The 18,908-nt window shown below is 43.5% G+C and overlaps 1 protein-coding gene across 6 annotated transcripts in view; it reads left to right on the forward strand.

Annotated features, from left to right (window-relative positions):
• Nucleotides 1-18,908, forward strand: part of BPTF (bromodomain PHD finger transcription factor) — a 1,198,927-nt gene that overhangs the window by 923,188 nt on the left and 256,831 nt on the right. For all 6 annotated transcript variants that reach the window (XM_069199907.1, XM_069199908.1, XM_069199910.1 and 3 more), the window contains one exon: nucleotides 18,805-18,887. In XM_069199907.1, the coding sequence (XP_069056008.1) occupies nucleotides 18,805-18,887 (83 nt within the window). The remainder of the gene's footprint in view (nucleotides 1-18,804; nucleotides 18,888-18,908) is intronic.

Genomic DNA, 18,908 nt, shown 5'->3' on the forward strand with positions numbered 1-18,908 from the left:
CTTCTCCCTCACCGATATTTTAGTTAGTTTGTAAGGAACTAGAATATTCAGTATTGAAGTAATTCAGGATTGTAATATGGATCAGTCTTAAACTAAGTTGCTTGCAAGAATTGGTCGCATGGTTGCCAAAAAAGTATTAAAATCTTGGTCCTTAAATTGATGCTAGGAGCATGAGGAGGATCCAGGCATCATGTTATCTCTAGTAGGTAGTGAGATAGAAAACGGAGCAGCTAGGTGGTCCGACCAAGTTAAGGTAATGGGCTTGTCACAGAGAAGATCATTTAAATTAGTCAGCATTACATCCTAGCGGTTTCTGGCTTGATAAGTAGCATGAATGCTCTTATTAATGCATCCCAATCTTATTCTCTTTATTTCCAAGCTTTGGGTTTTATTTTCTGCTAGTGTAGAATTAGACTATTACAAGTTTCAGCAATGGTGCACATCCTCATACCATGTTGAACAATGACATTTTGTATTCAAGGACCGCTTTTCTAGTCTCACTCAGCAGTGTGCACCGAGAAATCTGTGTGCAAAGACGAAGTGCCTCCTGTTTCAGTAGTGTTTAAGATGAACCAAAGTTAGGTTTCTGTAGGCCTGCCTCAGTGTTGCATGGTGTGAAGACTAGCCTCTGCGCTTCGCTTTCTGTGATCAACTTTTGTAAGTTATGAACTTACGATGGGAACAACTGACAGATAGTGGCTGGATGCCCTTTCAGTTATCATTCTGTGAGACTGTATTCTTTGAATACCAACAAAAGTGAGAAATGTAGTTATCAACTTCCAGAAACCAATTATTAACAAATAAAAATTAAGTTGTCCACGGTTAGATGAAGCATTGCAAATATATTCTTGTAAGTGTCATTATCACACTGCAGACCATTAGGTGCGTCATGTGAATCATGGTTGTTCTGTATTATGATTATTTGTTTAGCCTATGTAACTCAAGCTCAGAATAGAAAAGACACAGTGTTCAGGAGTAGATGGTTTGTACCTTTGGAGCTGGCTGGAGCATCAGGGCATTTCCCTGATCACAAACCCCTCCTAGAAACATTGAGTACTGGTGTGGGCAAGCTCATTTGGTAGCATTTGTCGGTTCGCAACTGATGTCTAATTGCAGAGATGGCACAGTACGGGCGATTTTTTTGCCATCATCTGGAGCGCACAGTGTCAAAGGTTTTGCACATTTGAGTTTGTGCAAAGACACTCCCTCAGAAAAGTTTCCTGCCTGGAATGGAATATGGGACTCCTGCACGAATTTCTGTCTGGCCTCTCCTGAGCTCTAAAAACAATTGGGAACGACTGGGTTCAAGTTGTTCGGGTGGCTCTGGTGGCTCTGGATTGGGTCAGGGGAGTGTAATGGCCTAAACTTCAGGGCATGAGCGTCTGCCGTCTAATCAGGCTCCCACTTTGAGAGGATCTCATGTAGCACCAGCAGGCCAGGTTACTTCACACAAATCTGTGCAATCTATACCTCCATGCATGGAGAATGAGAAGCAGCAGTTGACTCGCTTTGATCTGCCCCCGAAGTGGTAGACGCCATCCTCAGCCACATTCAACAAAGTCGGTCTAGCAGTGGGCACAATTAAAGGTTAATTGTCAGCCCTTTCGGCCTTTCCACTTTTGCCAGGCCAATCATCCTTGTTGGAATTACCTGTTGTGACAAAGTTTTGAAACGTGTTTTTTCCCCAAACAGTTTATGATGCCACAGGGGGACCTTAACTTGCTGTTGACATTCCTCTTGTGTACGCCCTTGGAGGTGATGCACAGCTGCTCGGTGCCTCTGCTGCCTCTAAAGTCTGTCTTTCTCATTGTGATCATGTCAGCACATTATGTGAGCAAACGTCACGCATTGTTGGTGAAAATTGCTCTACAGCACCTTTTTCTATTCCTACTGATAGTGAGACCTTCCTGCCTACAGCTGTGACTTCCTTTCACGTTGGCCAGTACAATACCCTGTCAGTGTTTTGTCCTTCCCCATACCTGGAAAGATGAGGAGAGGCTGCAAAAGGATTTTGAGGTTTTACATTGATGGTACCAAGAACCACAGGGGGTGGATAGTAGCTTCTTGTGAGGTTCTCAGTGCCGAAGAAAGTGAAGCCAATGGAGAAGATGGCCTGGCTGAGGTGTATAGTCCTCTGCATTATGACCAGTTAAATGCTGTCCATGAAGCAGCCTTTGGAAAGTCTGAGAATCCATTCCACGAGGACCAAGACTTTTACCACTGCATTGGCACATGGAGTGCCTGTGTCTGCCAGGTTGCAACATGCGTGTTGGTGTACATGTTCATGAAGCACTACTGCCTTACTGTCAGGTCTGATAGGAAGGGCATTTTACCTGTTTGTCCTGCAAGACTTTTTGATCAGAGTCCACTCCAGACCCTCGACCTTTGAGAGGTACGGCTTTGTTATCTATTCAGAAAGTGAGTAGTCTGTAGCTAAAAGTATCTCTCAGAAAAACAAGTTACATAACTTTGGAAATGCTCTTTTTGATGGACACTCTAACTGCTGATTGTTAACCACCCTTCCACCTTCCTGTTCTCTGGACTGACTTTTTTAATGTCTAAAAAGGTCCTACGTTATGAATCGGGACACTGGTACCAGTTCTTGTTTCACACTCTGCATCTTCGGACACCTTAACAGCAAGAGGCAAAAAACTAAAGTCGGTGTGGAGGGATTGTGCATATGTGCGGCTCTGCTCCACGCCTTTGTCTGTAGAAAGACAGTGCAGAGCTTCATGACTTGCCCTATCAGCATGTGGGAACACTGTTGTTGAAACTGTCTGTTCCAGTCTGGCATTCTGGGGTTAGCTGGTGTATCCACCAAAAAGTGCTTTACTGAAGGTAGATGACCTGTTCATAAGGTTTCCCACAGTAATAATGCAAGTACCTGAGCAACAAATACCACTTCAAATATATTGCTATGAGTGCTGCTTCAGCCACCTACACCTTCTATTCCTGAGCAATTACAGCCTTTCTTACTATCTAATCCACAAGCTCCAGTCCCAACGCAGAATGAACTAGAATCCGATCAGAATATTGTTGTGGACAAAAAAAGGAGGGGAGATCTTTGCCAAAACGCCTCCTACTAATAGACAGGAATGGGTCGACTACAAAGCAGACTTCTAAAAGATGTGGAACCTCCTTTGTTGGATTCACTGCCTAACATCATCACTCACACCTTGATTGAAAGAGCAGCCAAGAAGTTAGTTGTTCCTTTGTCAGTCCAACAAGAGGATTTTTTTCTGTGCGACTTTTGATACCTCATAGGAGAACATCTGAGATGGTTACTATTGTGAGCCCTATATGAATAGCAGGTAATGGGTAGCCATTCTGCTGTTCCTGATATGGTCCCTAGGCTAAGAGAGAAATATAGCGCATCGGAGAATACACCATTTTTGAATGGTCATCCAGATGCTGTTCCTGTAGTAGCTCAGACAGCTCTGAAGCATTTCTACTATCCTATCTACCTCTCATACAACTCTCAGATTAGGTGGGTCACTTTTCAAAAACTAGTATCTTCCTTGGTATCCACTCTTAATTTGCGCTGCTAGCTCCCTTGCCATCTTTGGGAAATATGATTTGGTAGCATCATTAGCCCCTTATTTGGAACTAATTCAGACAATATGAAGAGAGGCCAAGGCTGTTCTCAAAGGAGAAAGAATATCAATGGGTATTTTTAGCGCATCCATAGATGTGTCAAACAGGTTTCCACCAGCCAGCTGTGGTTCTAGGATACCAAGACCAGTTGAGATGCATTTTTTTCCCCTCCAGATAGACATTTGCTCTTAGATAGGACATCTTGGCTTGGATGGCAAGATGATGAGGCGCTGCAAAATACTGCAATTAATACTAAGGCCTTTAGGTCAATCGGTATACTTCAAAATTGTCAACCACATCCTTTCGAGGAGTTTGAGGACTCGGTGCACCAATTCTTTTGTCCATCCTTCCAGCCCTACCTGCAGCACCAGCCACCTCCTCTAGTGTCTTCTTACAGGCAATCATATTACCTGGCTCAACAGTCTGTGATTTCTGGAATCCCTGTGGTTTTATTGTAACCAGTCTAAACACCTTGGAGGTAGTCACTCCCTGTCCCAAGATTCTAGAAGACAATGACTTACCATTGACACCTGCTCTCCCATTCTACCCCTTGAGTGTGTTGGCAGGTGGATCTCTGCTTATCCACAGGAATAGGCTTGTATCATTTATGACCAAGAGAATCTTGGATTTACTCTTGTGATAGGTTACTCACAAATTCTTCAAGATAGCCTGTTGGAGCCACGCCTCAGTGGGAGCATCATCAATGTGTTCTGCAGTTTAACCACAGGTCCTGAGAATTATATGAAAGGGGACTCTCAGACCTCCCTTTGAACTCCCTCTCCCCCCATGTCCTACCAAAACAAAGGTTTTATTCAACGTTCGTCATAAAGAAGAAATACAGTGAGTGGTGAGTGATATTGGACCTGTGGCACTTAAACAGGTAATTTAAAAAGCAGTCATTCAAACTGGTACCTTGCACAACATTCTCTTTTCTTTAAAATTTGTAGACTAAAGGGTGTTGCTGGATTTACAGAGCCTATACTCCCATATTTCCATAAACTCCAAGCAGAAAAAAACCTATATTTTCAAGTAGTTGGTCATCATTAACAATCTCAAGTCCATCCTCGTATATTCACAAAGTGCAAGATGCCAGTAGCTGCGCTCCTTCGCCACCAACAAGTCTACCTCTTAGAGGGCAATCAACTGATACACCACTGCTTGTCTACAACTGCTTCACTTATTTTTGAAACCTTAAAAGCTTTACTGTTTTCAACAATTAAGATTCATTTTCTGGGAGGCATTCTCTATACCAGAGTGGGGAAGGCATTTTCTTCAGAGGAGTGCATACTGCTGCTGCAAAGCACTTCCATATTCCCCCAACACTCGACAAACTTCTATGCATAATTACAAGTTCCAATGTCCTTATGCATCCTGGTGATTCCCAGCCCCTGCCTTTCTTCGAGATCTCTGCAAGAAGAATTAGACACATACTTTGCACAATCCCAAAACCTCTCTGTGGATAGAATGATTATAACAAACAAAAACAAATCAGATTACCCCTTTGTGGATCAGTTATGCTATTACTACTGACACCTTCTTGAAAGGATAGGGAGTTCACATTTATGACATTTCAGCAAGGGGATTGTGGACTCCCAACAGGCATTACTGAATAGCATTAAATCTGTAGATTTGTAATCGCAACTTCCTGACATAAGAATATTACCCAGGTGTCAGACTGGATCTGGAAAATCTTGAGCAGGACCTCTGTGCGCCATCGAGCAGCTCTGTGTTGATGCCACCTACGTTGGAAGTGACGATGCAGTGCCTAATTAATTGCCACCTTGGCGTGCTGACATCAGTTATTTTCTTTTTGCCCCAACAGCATGGAGCCAGAGAACTACCTCTGCCACTTTTTGGCCACCTTTTTTCAACTTTCTGTCAAAGGTCTATTTTTTGAGCTTGCTCACTGTGTGCTTGGGACAAGTCCCCTGTAAACCACTTTGGTTTCAAGCCTTGTAGGAATTGTCACCATCAGTTGTTTGGGTCGGATACCCACATGGTTTGTCTCTTGTTCTTGGGGTTAGTATACAGCCCCAAGGCCTGTGCTGAGTGCACAGCTGTGCACTCAGACGATCTGAGAGTGGGCCGTGAAGGTCCTGGCTGTGCAGCCGGAGGCGGCTCCTTATTGTTCCTCATTTCGTTCCCGTGGACACTCTCAAAGCCACTCCATCCTTGGATGTAGGACAACGTTGCCTCAGGTACCACCACATACCCTAGCTCTGTCACGTCACTCGCGCCACTTTACTACAAGCCCATTGTCATTCCCATTGTTGAACAGCTACCGCCTCTGGTCCATCCAGGCCATACCAATCCCTAGGCGTCCCTCCACTAGAGCAACCCTGTGACCTCCAAGTGGGCGATGAGGAAGTGTATGGTCCTTTGGAGGAGGACCCCGCAGATGAAAAGAACTGATATGAGGAGCTGGGAGATTCCAATGGACTAGACACTTCCCCAGACACTAGCATGCTGTCCCTTCCAGGACCATAGGAAGGTGCGTCATTTGTCACAGTGATGTGCATGGATGCAGAGGTCCAGTACCAGCCTTACCCAGTACAACAGCTGGCCAAGTCCTTTCAGGGAAGAGACTTCAGAGCCTAAAGAGAGTGAAGGAACCATGGTCAGCAAGCTCCCCAGTCCCCTGCTGTCCCAGCCATTGCAGCTACATATAGTGCAACAGGGGTATGGGCTACTATTCATGGATACCCCACAGCCTTTGCTCAATAACTGCTGACAATGAATATCTTACTGTACTCCCCCAGAAAGTGCGAGCCCTGTTGAGCAAGGAGGCCATTGAATGGGTGCCCAGGCCAGAGAGAGGGTGTGTTTGCTATTCTTGCTACTTTCTGGTGCCGAAAAAGTACAGGGGTCTCCACCCTATTCCAGATATATGCCCCATCAATTACTTCCTGCAGCAAGAGACTTGAAAAATGCTCATGTTGGTCACATACTGTCTGCCCTCGACCATGGAGGTTGGATGGTAGCATTGGGCTCTCAGGACACCTACTTCCATATCCTCATCCTGCCTGTCCAAAGGCATTACCTGTGGTTCACTGTAGGGCCAAGAGCATTATTAGTTCTCGGTGCTCCCTTCTGGCCTCATCAGCGCCCACTGATTCACCAAGGTTATGGCAACAGACTGCTCTTCCTTCCCCACCCTGATCTCACAGTAGTGACAGATGCGTCACTTATGGTTTGGGCTAGCCATCTGGGAGAGGTGGAGGTCAGAGGACACAGGTATCTCCACATCAGTCTGTTGGAGCTGAGAGTGATTCTTCTGGCACTGAAAGCCTTTCATCCGTCCATCAAAGGGAGGCCGGTTGAGGTGTTCATGGACCATACTGCCTCCATGTGATATTGCTACAAAGAGGGCGGAGTTGCATCATGGACCCTGTTCCAAGAGGCTCAGAGTCTCTGAACTTGGCTGGAGAACCAGGACATTTCCCTGGTTGTTCATCACCTGACTGGCTTCTTGAACACCATGGCAGAAGAGCTCAGCCACTGGTGCCTGGTGGACCATGAATGGCTTCTGCATCCAGAGTGGCCGAGCGTTGGTTTATTTTAATCTATGTGGTGTTCAGATCTCCTGAACTTCCGCATTGCTCTTTCAATCAGGGTTGCCCCTTTGCGAGGACCTCTTGTCGCAGCAGCAGGGCAGGTTGCTGAACCCAAACCTTCACATGCTTCATGAGTGGAGTTCGAGCAGCAGCAATTGATTTTGTTGGAGCCTCCTCCCAACGAATGTGATGTTATGTTAAGTGCCAAGAGCCCCTCTACCAAATCCATCTACGGCTGCTAAGAGAAGTTAGTGGCATGGTTTTCCATAAGCCAGGTCGATCACTTTTTTGCAGCTCTGTCAGAGGGCCTGTTGCTCGTTCTTTCCCTCACCTGGTAAGGCCTTGCCTTGGGCACTGTCAAAAGTTATTTGTTGGCCATCTTGGCCTTCCTGCAGCTGCTGAACCAACTGTTTCATTAAGGGCTTACAGCTTCTATTCTTCCTGCCCTATATGTCATGCCTCAATGGAATCTAAATATTGTTTTGACATAGCTAATTTGTACCTCTTTCCAGCTACTCCAGTCTTGTCCTTTAAGACTCCTCACATTCAAGACTGCTTTTCTGGTGACAATCACCCCAGCAAGGAGGTTCAGCAGTCTTCAAGCTCTTTTAGTCAATCCTCCACAGATCATGGTTTCTCTGGACAAACTGGTCCTTAATAGACGTGCCTCTTTCCTCCCAGTGCTGGTCATCCCCTTCCATGTTTGCCACTCTGCCTACATTTTATACCCTGCCTCACACTTCCCAGGACTAGGAGAGACTCAATTGTATAGATCCTAAATAAGCCTTCTACTTTTACATTGATCACACCAAACCCCACACGGTGGACAATCAGCACTGTATTGGGTTTGCTGGGGCTAAGAAGGGACAAGCTATTCAAAAATGTACCATCTCCCTGTGTTTTGTATGAAAATCGATTGAGCCCTAGGGAAGAAACCACTGCCTGTGGTTCGTACTTTGTATGAGAATCCACCAAGTCCCGAGGAAGAAACAACCACCTGAAATGCTGCTTGCCCATTCCACCAGGGCAAAACCTGCCACTACTGCTGTAGCGCACTAGGTCCTCTTCATGGGCATGTCAGGCGGCCACGTGGGCATCCATGAACATATTTACGAAATGCTTCTGCCTCGACAGCCAGGTGCAATATGACAGGCATTTTGCCAGTTCAGTCCTCCAGATCTTTTTTGTCTAGCCGATTCACAGTCCCACGCCCTGTGTGGTATTGCTAGGGTATCTATTCTAAGATGAGAATCTACGACTGTAAGTCCTTAACAGATGAACAAGTTACTTAGCTTTGGTAAAGCCTCGTCTGGTAGACACTCTAACCGCAGATTCCTCACCTGCTGTCCACTATCCTGCTAGCTTTGTGAACTAGGCTCTTCCCTAAAAGGTCCCGCCAGATTCTGCACATTGATGTCAGCGCACTGGGTTGTTGCCTAAGTAGGCATCCTGATGTCCCTTCTAGCACAGTCTTTCAATGCCACCTATCTCGTGCAGAGGGTACTGCTAAAAAATAACTAGATTCAGTCTGACACCTGGGGAATATTCTAAGGTGAGGCATTTGCGGTTAGCTAGAGTCTGTACCAGATAAGGCATTCACAGGTTAGAAATCATAGCCATACACAGGGCCCTTGCTTCATGTCTTACCAAAATACGTGAATAATTGGTTCTTATATGAACAGACAGCATCAAGCATATGTTCTCTGTAGAGATGCGGATGAGTGCACATAAATCCTATCAGAAGAGAAACAACGTTTGTGAATATGGACAATTGAACACCGAATCTTCAAAGAACATCTGCCGGGGCCAGCAATGACAGGACAGACCTGCTCCGCAGGTTGGGGGAAGAGAGTGACAAGTGGGATTAAATCAGCACAACTTTCAAAAGATATTCCATTGGTATGGCAAACCAACAATTGTTCTTTGCTGCAAATGACATCATGAAATGCTTCTTCTTTGTCTGCAGGCACCTGCAACCCGGGACAAAGCGACATGAATATTTGAAGACTTGGCGCAGAACATCTGCCTTTGTCTTTCTGCTGTTTACTCTCATTCTGCAGATAATTGCCAAAATCTAGAGGGAGAAATACTGAGTCATACTGTTAATGGTGTACCTCCAGCATGGCCCAGGCGCTCTGGTATACAGATCTTCCACAATTGTTTATGGCCACTGTGATCCATCCAGGCAACAACCGATTTCTTCTGCACCTGTGAGGATATGTATCTGAATCAGGCTTCTCTTAGATTGGCAGCCTAGTTCCTGAGACCAGTGAATTTGCCATCTTAGGAATTTCATATGAATGCATGAAGATACTTGGCATAGCAAGGATTCAGATTGCTAATGAAGATCGTAATGCAGAATGGAAATGCTTCTGCACTTGGTGTAAATCCAAACACCTACATCCACTTCATGGCCAACCTTGACATTTGCTTCCATATCTTCTGGCAAAATCAGAATTTGAAAATAATTACAGTGCTTCCAGCAGCAGTTTCCAGGCACCTTGACTGTTATCTTCTTCCATGTTAGTCAATTCCAGAAAGGAATTTTCAGGGTATTGTCACTAATTAGAATGCTTTCAGTGTAGTTGGAACTGAACACCGTTTCAGCACAATCAGTGAAAAGCCCTTTTGCACCAATAAATATGGTTTAAATTAAATATCTCACCTGGAGTGTATTTGAGCCAATACTTAAGGTTGAAATTATATATCACACGTAGAAAGTGGCTGATGTCAACCAGATTAGTGATCTGCAAGCACTCACAATTAAAAAAAACAAGTTGGAAATTCACCAATGACTGTTTTTCTGTAAACAATCCAATGTTTATTCCTCATGTCAGATTTCCACCTGTGTAAATCAGTTGCTTTCAAGTCTTCCTTTCCATAGCCTTTCAATGGAGCTGAAAGAACATTGCATTCCCTTGGCGAGAGAACATGTCTTAAGTTCTACATAGACAGAACTCATTCATTCAGACAAACAGATTAACTGCTTGTTTCTAATGCACTGCCCTAAAAGGGTTTTGCCAGATGGATTTTGGCAAAATCATATTTTGTCACCTGTATGTTGTCAGACTCTTGTCGACATGCATCAGAGCTCATTCCACAAAATGTGTGGCTGCAGCAGCAACCCTGTATCCTGGAGTCCCACTAACAGAAATATTCAGGGTAGCAGCCTGAGAAGATGCCATATATTTACCAAGCAGCAGTACTGCCTGGGCAGAGAATCTGAAAAATTGTTTTTCTTCTTTTTATTTTTTTATTTTTTATGCGGTGTCTGTTGGAAGAGACCTATTGAGGGGTTCCCAAGAACTTGTAGTGGGCTCACAAGCCTGTCCATTGCTTACCATTTGTTGGCTTGAGTGTCATTCTCATTTCCTTGCTTCTTATTTGATGGCTTGCCTTCCTCCTTTTACGTTTGTCCGTGCCCTGGAGCATAGCCTCTATACCATCATTTTGATTGGCTGCCTTGTATCATTCCTCTGCTCAATTTTAAGAAACTACTTGTTCATAGAATCAGTGCTTCGTTTGTTCCTGTTTGTTTCCGGTGCTGAGCACCAGCACTTATTTTTGAGGGCTGGGGCTTACTCTTCTGCCTCCAGCATTTGCTGCGAGCAAAAGATGCATATGGGGAAAAAGGAGGAAGGGAAAAACAAAAAAGCGTCACAGAGGAAGAAAGTAGAAAGCTGCAAGAGTGAGCTGAAGGAGCAGCGAGTGGCTTTATATGGCTTGCAGAGGCCCGAGATGGCTTCAGGATTACGCTTTCTCAGTATTCCGTGTTCACACATTTAATAGCAGCAGCTGCGTGTTTAAGAGGAGGGCTTTGGGCACCGGCACCTTTTTATTTACAAATTAAGCACTGCATAGAATGTGTGGCTGTAGATGTAATGCTTAGCATACTCAATGCCATCTAGTGTTAGACAGTGACATTTGCAAGCTGCCCTTTTTCAAAGGAGTCTTTTGTGTCAGGTATGATGTGACACCTCTTTTTGGATATTGCAAATGGCCACCGCCTTCGTGTTGGATTATTTTAAACGGCCATTGGGTTCAGAATTGCACCAGGTAGGCTCACAGGAGGTTGTGTTCCCAACACATTTTTTGTCTGGCTCTTCCACCACAGTGTCAGGTTTCACCGAGCTTCAAAGATCGATTTTGTCACCATAAGCCATTGAGGGCCTTGGTGCCTTTAAGGTCCGATCACCATTTCCAGTCCTTTGTCGCCCAAGAATGGTGCATGAGTAATTGATCGGACACCCTTCCAGATCTGTCCTAACTGCCATTCCGGATATCTTTGGGCAGGCTACTACAAGTTATGTTAACTCCGCTTATCTCTGCTTATCCTTGACTACCACGATGTATGTATGTATGTCGTATTTATAGAGCGCATTCCAGCCCGAGGGCATCCTAGCTATCGTAACTTGATGTTTGCTGTAAAAAGACACTTCCGTACCAAATAGATCACCTCTGAGCATGCAGCAGCAGGACATCTCCAGCACCCCGGACATCTTCAGGGAAGAAGATCCCCATGGTACCCAAGAACAAGAGGAGGCCGGGTCATCTTGATTCCTAGCAACACAACCATTATCCAACTGGGACACTATGTTGCCCAATGAATCTGACAACCCCAGTATGCAAGACGTCGACCTGGCGCCAAAGATTGGCTCTCACATGAAGATCACACCCTGGTTCCTGATCTTACCTTCACTCCCAAGAATCATGCCTTCAAGATGAGGTCCCACAAAAAAAACCACGACAATGCAGAGCACCTCTTCTGGCATCAGGCACTAGAACTGTGGCAAGCCCAGCCACAGACCTGCTCTGTCTGTAGGCCACGATCATCACAGACAAAAAGCTTTGAAGACTTGCAAGCCCCCGGCCAAGGGTGTCAACCCCTATTACCTATCAAGCCCTAGTTTCTCAAAGGGACCCTACACCAGTGCCCTCACTTAAAGACAGTACTGACATCTCCTTCAGCGACTGTCCGCAAGACATCGTGCACCCTTCAGATTTATGAGATACTGAAAAAGATTAAATATGATAGAGAGACAGCAGAAACCATGGGGGTGCTACAGTTCACTCTGTACAGAGGTTCCTTTAAAACAAAAAAACAGTCCTATGGGGCGGGGGCAAATGCTACTGTGTCGGAGCAACTCCACTTCCTGTACACATACCTTCTGTCAAGAACACCTCTTCCTTCCTCAGGAGGAAGTGCAGGTCCTTAGCTAAAGGGCGCCATAGAGGTGCTTCCCCCGGACAACTCAGTCTTCTTCCTAATTCCCAAAAAGGATGGCTCCCTAAGACCCATCCTCATCTCATACCCCTGAATCAGTGCATCCTATCAGAGCATTTCCGCATGCTGATCCTGCATGACGTCCTCCTACTCCTTCAGCAGGGAGACTTTGACAGAGCTCAGTCTTAAGGATGCCTATTTCCAATTTCCCATCCACCTAGTTCATAGGAGATACCTTTGCTTTCTGGTAAGTGGACAGCTCTACCAGTTCAAAATACTCTTGTTTAGGGTGACCACAGCTCCAAGCATGATTATCAAGTGCCTACCAGCCAGTGGTGGCTGCGCATCTACAATAGGAGGGCACTTTCTCCCTACCACAAAAGTTGGCTGATCAAGAGCATCAGCAAGTTAAAGTATGACTCAAACAGTGATGTCCTTGCTTCACATCGTGTGGTTCACCATAAATGCTACCAAGTCCAACTTGCAACTGCTGCAAACACAGCTGTTTTTAGGGTCAGTTTTAAGTGTGGTTACAGGCATAGCCTACCCCAATCTTGAAAGAGTCGTAACCTTTCAACTCCTGCGCACTCTTTTAGAGCCCAGTCTTCAACTCAGTTCGCATGGTCATTCAGCTTTTATGAATGGTAACCTCTGCATTGTCATCGTCCCTCAGGCAAGAGCATATCACAGCTCCACGATATCAAGTGGAGGTTCTCTAGAAATGTACAGTGTTGATATAAAGTGCACCACTCTCTGCAGTGGTGCAACACCAATAACGTGGTGTAAGGCAGGTATTTTGCAGACCCAGTTCCTCAGATTACCATTAGAACGGGTGCTTCTCCCAAAAAATGGGATGCACATTTCAACACTATTAAGGTCCAGGAGCTATGTCTCTCAGAAGCAGGGTCACTAGATCCGTACCTAGAACTGGTTGCTTTCCACCTAACCCTCAAAGCCTTCCTACGAGTCTTTGTGGAAATTAAGCCCTCATTCGGACAGACCACATGACCGTGTTGTATTACATTCAGAAGCAGGGCTGCACGCACTACTCTAGGCTCTCCTGCTTGACGCAGAAGACCTGGCCCTGGGCACTTATCTGCAACATTAACCTCATGGTGGAGCATCTCCTGGGGGTGGACAGTGTCTTGTCGGACCTGCTCATTGGGGCGCATCAGCAAGTCCATGACATAGAGCTTAACCCCCAGGTTTTTCATACCTACTTCCTGCATTGGGGCACCCCAAAGATAGACTTGTGCATCACTACACAAAATGCAAAAAGCCTAATCTTCAATACAAGGTATCCATAGTCCATGGGCAGTGCATTATGGATGAATTGGTCCGGGAAATGTGCCTACTTTTTTCACTTCTCCTACTGCTTCCCTTCTTGGTAAGGAAATTCAGGCAAACTTAACTAACCCTCATCCTAGTAGCACCAGCCTGGACCAGGCAGTCTTGGTACTCTACCCTTCTTAAGATGTCCATACAGGCGTCTCCTCCTGAGGGCCCATACCTTGTCACGCACAGGCAGTGTCATATCAGGTACCTGGATCCTGGGCCATTCTACTTTGAGATTTGGCACCTGAAGTCCTACAATTTGGGCACCTTAACCTTCCACAAGATTGTATGGCTATTTTGAAGGAGGCCCATCAACTAACAACTGAGACCTGTTACGTGGCAAAATAGAAGAGGATTTTTCAATATTACATCTCCTAAAACCCACTGTTGAAGTTGTCATTGCCTACCTCTTACACTTACAAAGCCCACACCTTGCCTACACCTCTTTATTCATCAGCACTTAGTAGCAGTTGGACCTTTCATGCAGAACAGAAAGCACAAGTCCCTCTTCAGCATTCCTGTGTCATTGCATTTATAGAGGGCCTCAAAAGGGCCATACCTCATATGAGATCTCCTGCTCCTTTGCAAAATCTCAATGTAGCCCTCCAACAGACTCATACATCCAACCTTTGAGTTTGCACATTTGTTCTTTCAGTTCTTGTCCAGGAAGGTGACCTTCCTCATGGCCAGTACTTCCTTTAGGTGCATTAGTGAACTGCAGTCATTCAACCTGCAGGATCCATTCATCCAGGTTCACAGAGATAGTTGTTCTTAGAACTAATCCAAAATTCCTCCATAAGGTGGTATAACACATTCACTTTAGACAAACCATTGAGCTCCCGGTCTTTTTTCCACAGCCAAAACCCATTTTCGGAAAGAGCACTGCACACCTTTGTACTACATTGACAGGACCAAGACATTCCATAAATCAGACCACCTCTTGGTCTCCTTTGCAAAGCCTAAGTTAGGTCATCATATCTCCAAAGCCAGGCATCGCCAGGTGGATTGTCAAACGCATTCATATCTGTTGCAAAGCAGAAAGTGTCCACCTGTCCCTCCCAGGGCACGCTCCGCTTATTAAGAGGGAGAAACAGTGGCCTTCCTAGGAAATTTCCCCCTAGCGGATATATGTAAAGCAACCACCTGGTCAACCCACATTCCTTTCCTAAGCATAACTTTGTGGAACATCTTACTACGTCAAGAGCCTGTAGTGGGCCAGGTGGCATTAAGGGAATTGTTTCAGAAATCCACATCATCTATGCGCTAGCCACCACTTTCTGGGTGGTACTGCTATACAGTTTATTCTAAGCATACATATCTACAGCCTCACCTGCTACAAATGGAAATTACTTACTCTGTAAGCATCTGTTTGTTGTGTGTAGTGCTGTAGATTTACATACACCCACCCTCCTCTCAAGAAGCACATTTTTGTTGCAGATCTCTTACTCATTATTTTCCACTGCAAATTCCACTTTGTGCACTTTATTTTCCATTTCTATTTACTTCAGCAAATCATAAGAGTACATGCGATTCCCAGTTCTCTACCTCATGTGCTTCTTTTTCATTTGTGAGCGTGTGTGCATGTACCCTTCACTTACTTTCTTTTTTTTTTTTCTTTCCTGGATTATGTACAAACTACTGATTGACCTCTTGATCAGGTTTCCTCCATACTGCATGCTTTTGTAATGTGGTACTTTTTTTTTAACCTGCTCCAGTGCAGTTCTATCTCATTTTGTAGAAGCTTTTATGTCCCTTTGTGTTTTTTCATGTATTAGTCTTGGGTTCACCACTCCCTTTACTTATACCATAATATACAATACAATATTAGGCCATTACATACCATACCATGCCATACCATACAACACAATGACAATCCATACGATATCAGACCATACTATACAATAATAGGCCATACAGTACAGTCTGTTCCATACTATAAAGTGATGAGCCATGCCATACTATACAATGACAGGCCGTACCATATCATCCAATCAATTCACCCTCACCTCCATTTACCTCTGCCCACCCCTGAACATTCAAATCACCCTCACCTCCCTTTACCTCTACTTACCCCTGAATCTTTTAGTTGTCCTCACTATCCCTTTACCTCTACCCAATCCTGAACCCTCAAGTCACCTTCACCTCCTTTTACCTCTGTCCTTCCTTATATCCTAAAATAACATTTTTAAATAACTTAAAAGTATGTAATGGGAAAAAAATCTTACCTGCATGATAAAGACTACATGGTAAAGGTCACGAGGTGAGGCTGTTCCCCTCAGGCAGGACCCATATGTTGTGGTAGCACTGTCATTTTTATATGCCACTGAGTATGTTTGGCGGGCTTTTTTGATCATATACATATATACTATGAGGTTCCAGATAGGATAGAGATATGCATAAGATAATGCATGTCTAATATAGACCATTGCATAGAGTCTGGAAATCCTGATTAGGATTGAACAAGAAATATAACAACGAATCATACTAGGGCATTGAAAAGCAAACAAGGGGAAAAACAAATAAAAAGAGTTTGATTCTATAGGATTTGTAATTTGGAGTTCATTATGAATAGAACATAAGCCTTGATAAAGTCCTGGAATGGGACGAAACACATGTCAGCTAAACATTGTATGGGCTGAAGCTTACTTCCATTGGTTGAGGATTTACAAAGACTGAACATCTGGGCTCCACTGCCAAATGAAATTTTATATGAATGGACATTAACCTTTCCAAGTTTTCAAAATAATTTTTGATGTGATCTTAAGAATCATGGACATGATGAGTCATATAATGCTTTTTTAATATAAAGAAATATAATATTAGTAAAGTTCTTAATGAAAAAGAGAATGTTCACATCCATTTGTTTTTGTATTTGATTTGTCATGATCTCTTTCTTCATACATTCATTCAACTTAATCTCCCAGATGATCTTAATGATTACCATAATTTGATTGAAAAAAGAGTCTTTGTGTGCCCCACTATAGTTTTGTTACTAACTGGTTCTTTGATTCCAGCATACACATGGTGGCAACAGATGTGTTATAGTGTTATTGAGTACCAGTAATTGACATATTAGGATTTGAAGGTATTATAGGGATGTGCGGCTAATTGAAGTCGTTGCCTTGTTTTTTGAAGATTTTTATTTGCTACTATATGTTTAGCGGGTACCTTCACCTCGTTGACATTTTGCCACCTTCTTCCCTTCCACCACATGCTATACTTTAGATCTCATCTGAGGTAGCACATGCACTGTTTGCGTGCAAGACATTTTATTTACTTAGGGGGTTTAGAGCTTACCCATTGCTCATTGGATGGTTTTATCTCCCTTTGGGGCTAATTTCTCTGGACATCTAGGTACACAGTAGTCTCATCTATCAGTTTTGGGAAACACGAGACTTCTCCACAAAATCTCTCAAAATACAATTGTGTTATGAACGTATTCATACATAAGCAAAGTTAGTTGAATTTCAAATAATTACAATGATTTGGAAGCTGAAACAGTCTAAACAAACTGAGTAAGACCAGTATTAGTATTAAAACACAATTAAAACTCATTCACATTTTTTTTAAATAGAACAAGGAATATTTAGCTCTGTTGAGCAAGAGTCATGATTGTACACACCAACACAAAGTCAAATACCCAGTGGTTTCTCTAAAACAAATAACACTTGTCTGCACCCACCATTGTTTTCCACTTTAAAATGTATCCCCAATTTTGTAAGGTCTTCAGACCTGACATCAGTGTGTATAATGTAGTCACTCCTATCTTTATCCTGTCCATTGTATTCACTTATTTATCAAAGTCAGTTAGTTTGCCTGATTGCTACTATTTTATGAGAGGTTTGGGTTACCCAGTGTCTCATATGCTGATGCTGAAATCTCTCCTTCTCGACCTCTTCAAAATCTTGTTTACAATTTTTAAACTGACTTTATTCGATCCTTATAATACAGGTCTTTTTTGCAGCCCTCTTTGCACTGTGCTTTGAAGGTATTTTGTATGCTAGTTTTCATGGAATTGTTTACTGTAGTGGAGGTGGGAATGTAGTGATTAAGGTTTTGTGACCGGGCTAGAGTGCCATATTTTTGGTGTAGTGCATGTGATTTCACAGTTGTATAGATGTGAAGAGCAGGTCTCCTTGCCAACTATAGTATATCCCAAACCACCCTGTCACTGTGACCCCCAATTTCTACTGGAATCCCTCTGTGACCACTCCCTATTACACAGAGTTGAGTTGCTCAATAATTATTTTTGACGTCTGGGAATCTCCCATGTTTTTAGTAAGACTTGGTCCATGATGCATGTTGACTCACAAATGCTAGTTTTTATGGAGCTTACGTCTCTCTAGGTGCCAGAGGAAAACTATTTTTGCAGAATTGTTTTTCCCACTCCTTCAAGGAGAAAGGCCTTGATTAAAAACAAAATTATAATGTAATTGCAGCTTAATACACAATTACATTAAGAACAAGATGTCACTAACTATCCAAGGATTCATAAGGGGCTTTGGGTTTGACAGCTATTCAAGTAATAGACATTCATTCTCTTACTTAGAATATGTATTATGTGTACAGTCTTACAGGCTTGAAAAGCAAACCGAACTGACTGAGCAAATTTCTGAAAATTCTTTTACTTTCTGAATGTTATTTGCTTGACATATTTCTGTGGATTTCTTTTGAATGAACTTCTTGCAAACAACCTGTATGCTTGTCCAGCTATCTCTAACGTGATGTAGAAGTTCTGAATCTCATTAACTAACCCCTGTGTTTTCTCTTCCAAAATACCTGCATCACACAAGTAGATTAGACCTTTAATTTATTCCATATTTTGCGATTCCACCTGAACCTAGCATTGATGAAAGGTGACAGTCTGGGTAATGATATCCCAGAGTATATAAAGTAACCATTCACATAATCCTCCAAATTCTATTGAAAATATTAAGAGACCTGGGATGCGCTGAACTAGACGTTAGTAATATCAAATGAAAACTTGTTTTGTAGTTTTATGTATATCCTAAGCAAGGTTTCACCTTACTGTTGAAGCTACCCTTTCTTTTTCGGTGGATTAAATAGATTATACTATTTTTTTGTTTTCATCATTAGGTTGTTATGAAACAGAATGCTGTAATAGAGCACTTGAAACAGAAAAAAACCTTGTCTCCGGCAGAGCGAGAGGAAAATCAAAGGTAAGAGCTGTTCAAGCATGG

The sequence above is a fragment of the Pleurodeles waltl genome, chromosome 7 (assembly GCF_031143425.1).
Source record: "Pleurodeles waltl isolate 20211129_DDA chromosome 7, aPleWal1.hap1.20221129, whole genome shotgun sequence".
Classification (NCBI taxonomy): Eukaryota; Metazoa; Chordata; class Amphibia; order Caudata; family Salamandridae; genus Pleurodeles; species Pleurodeles waltl.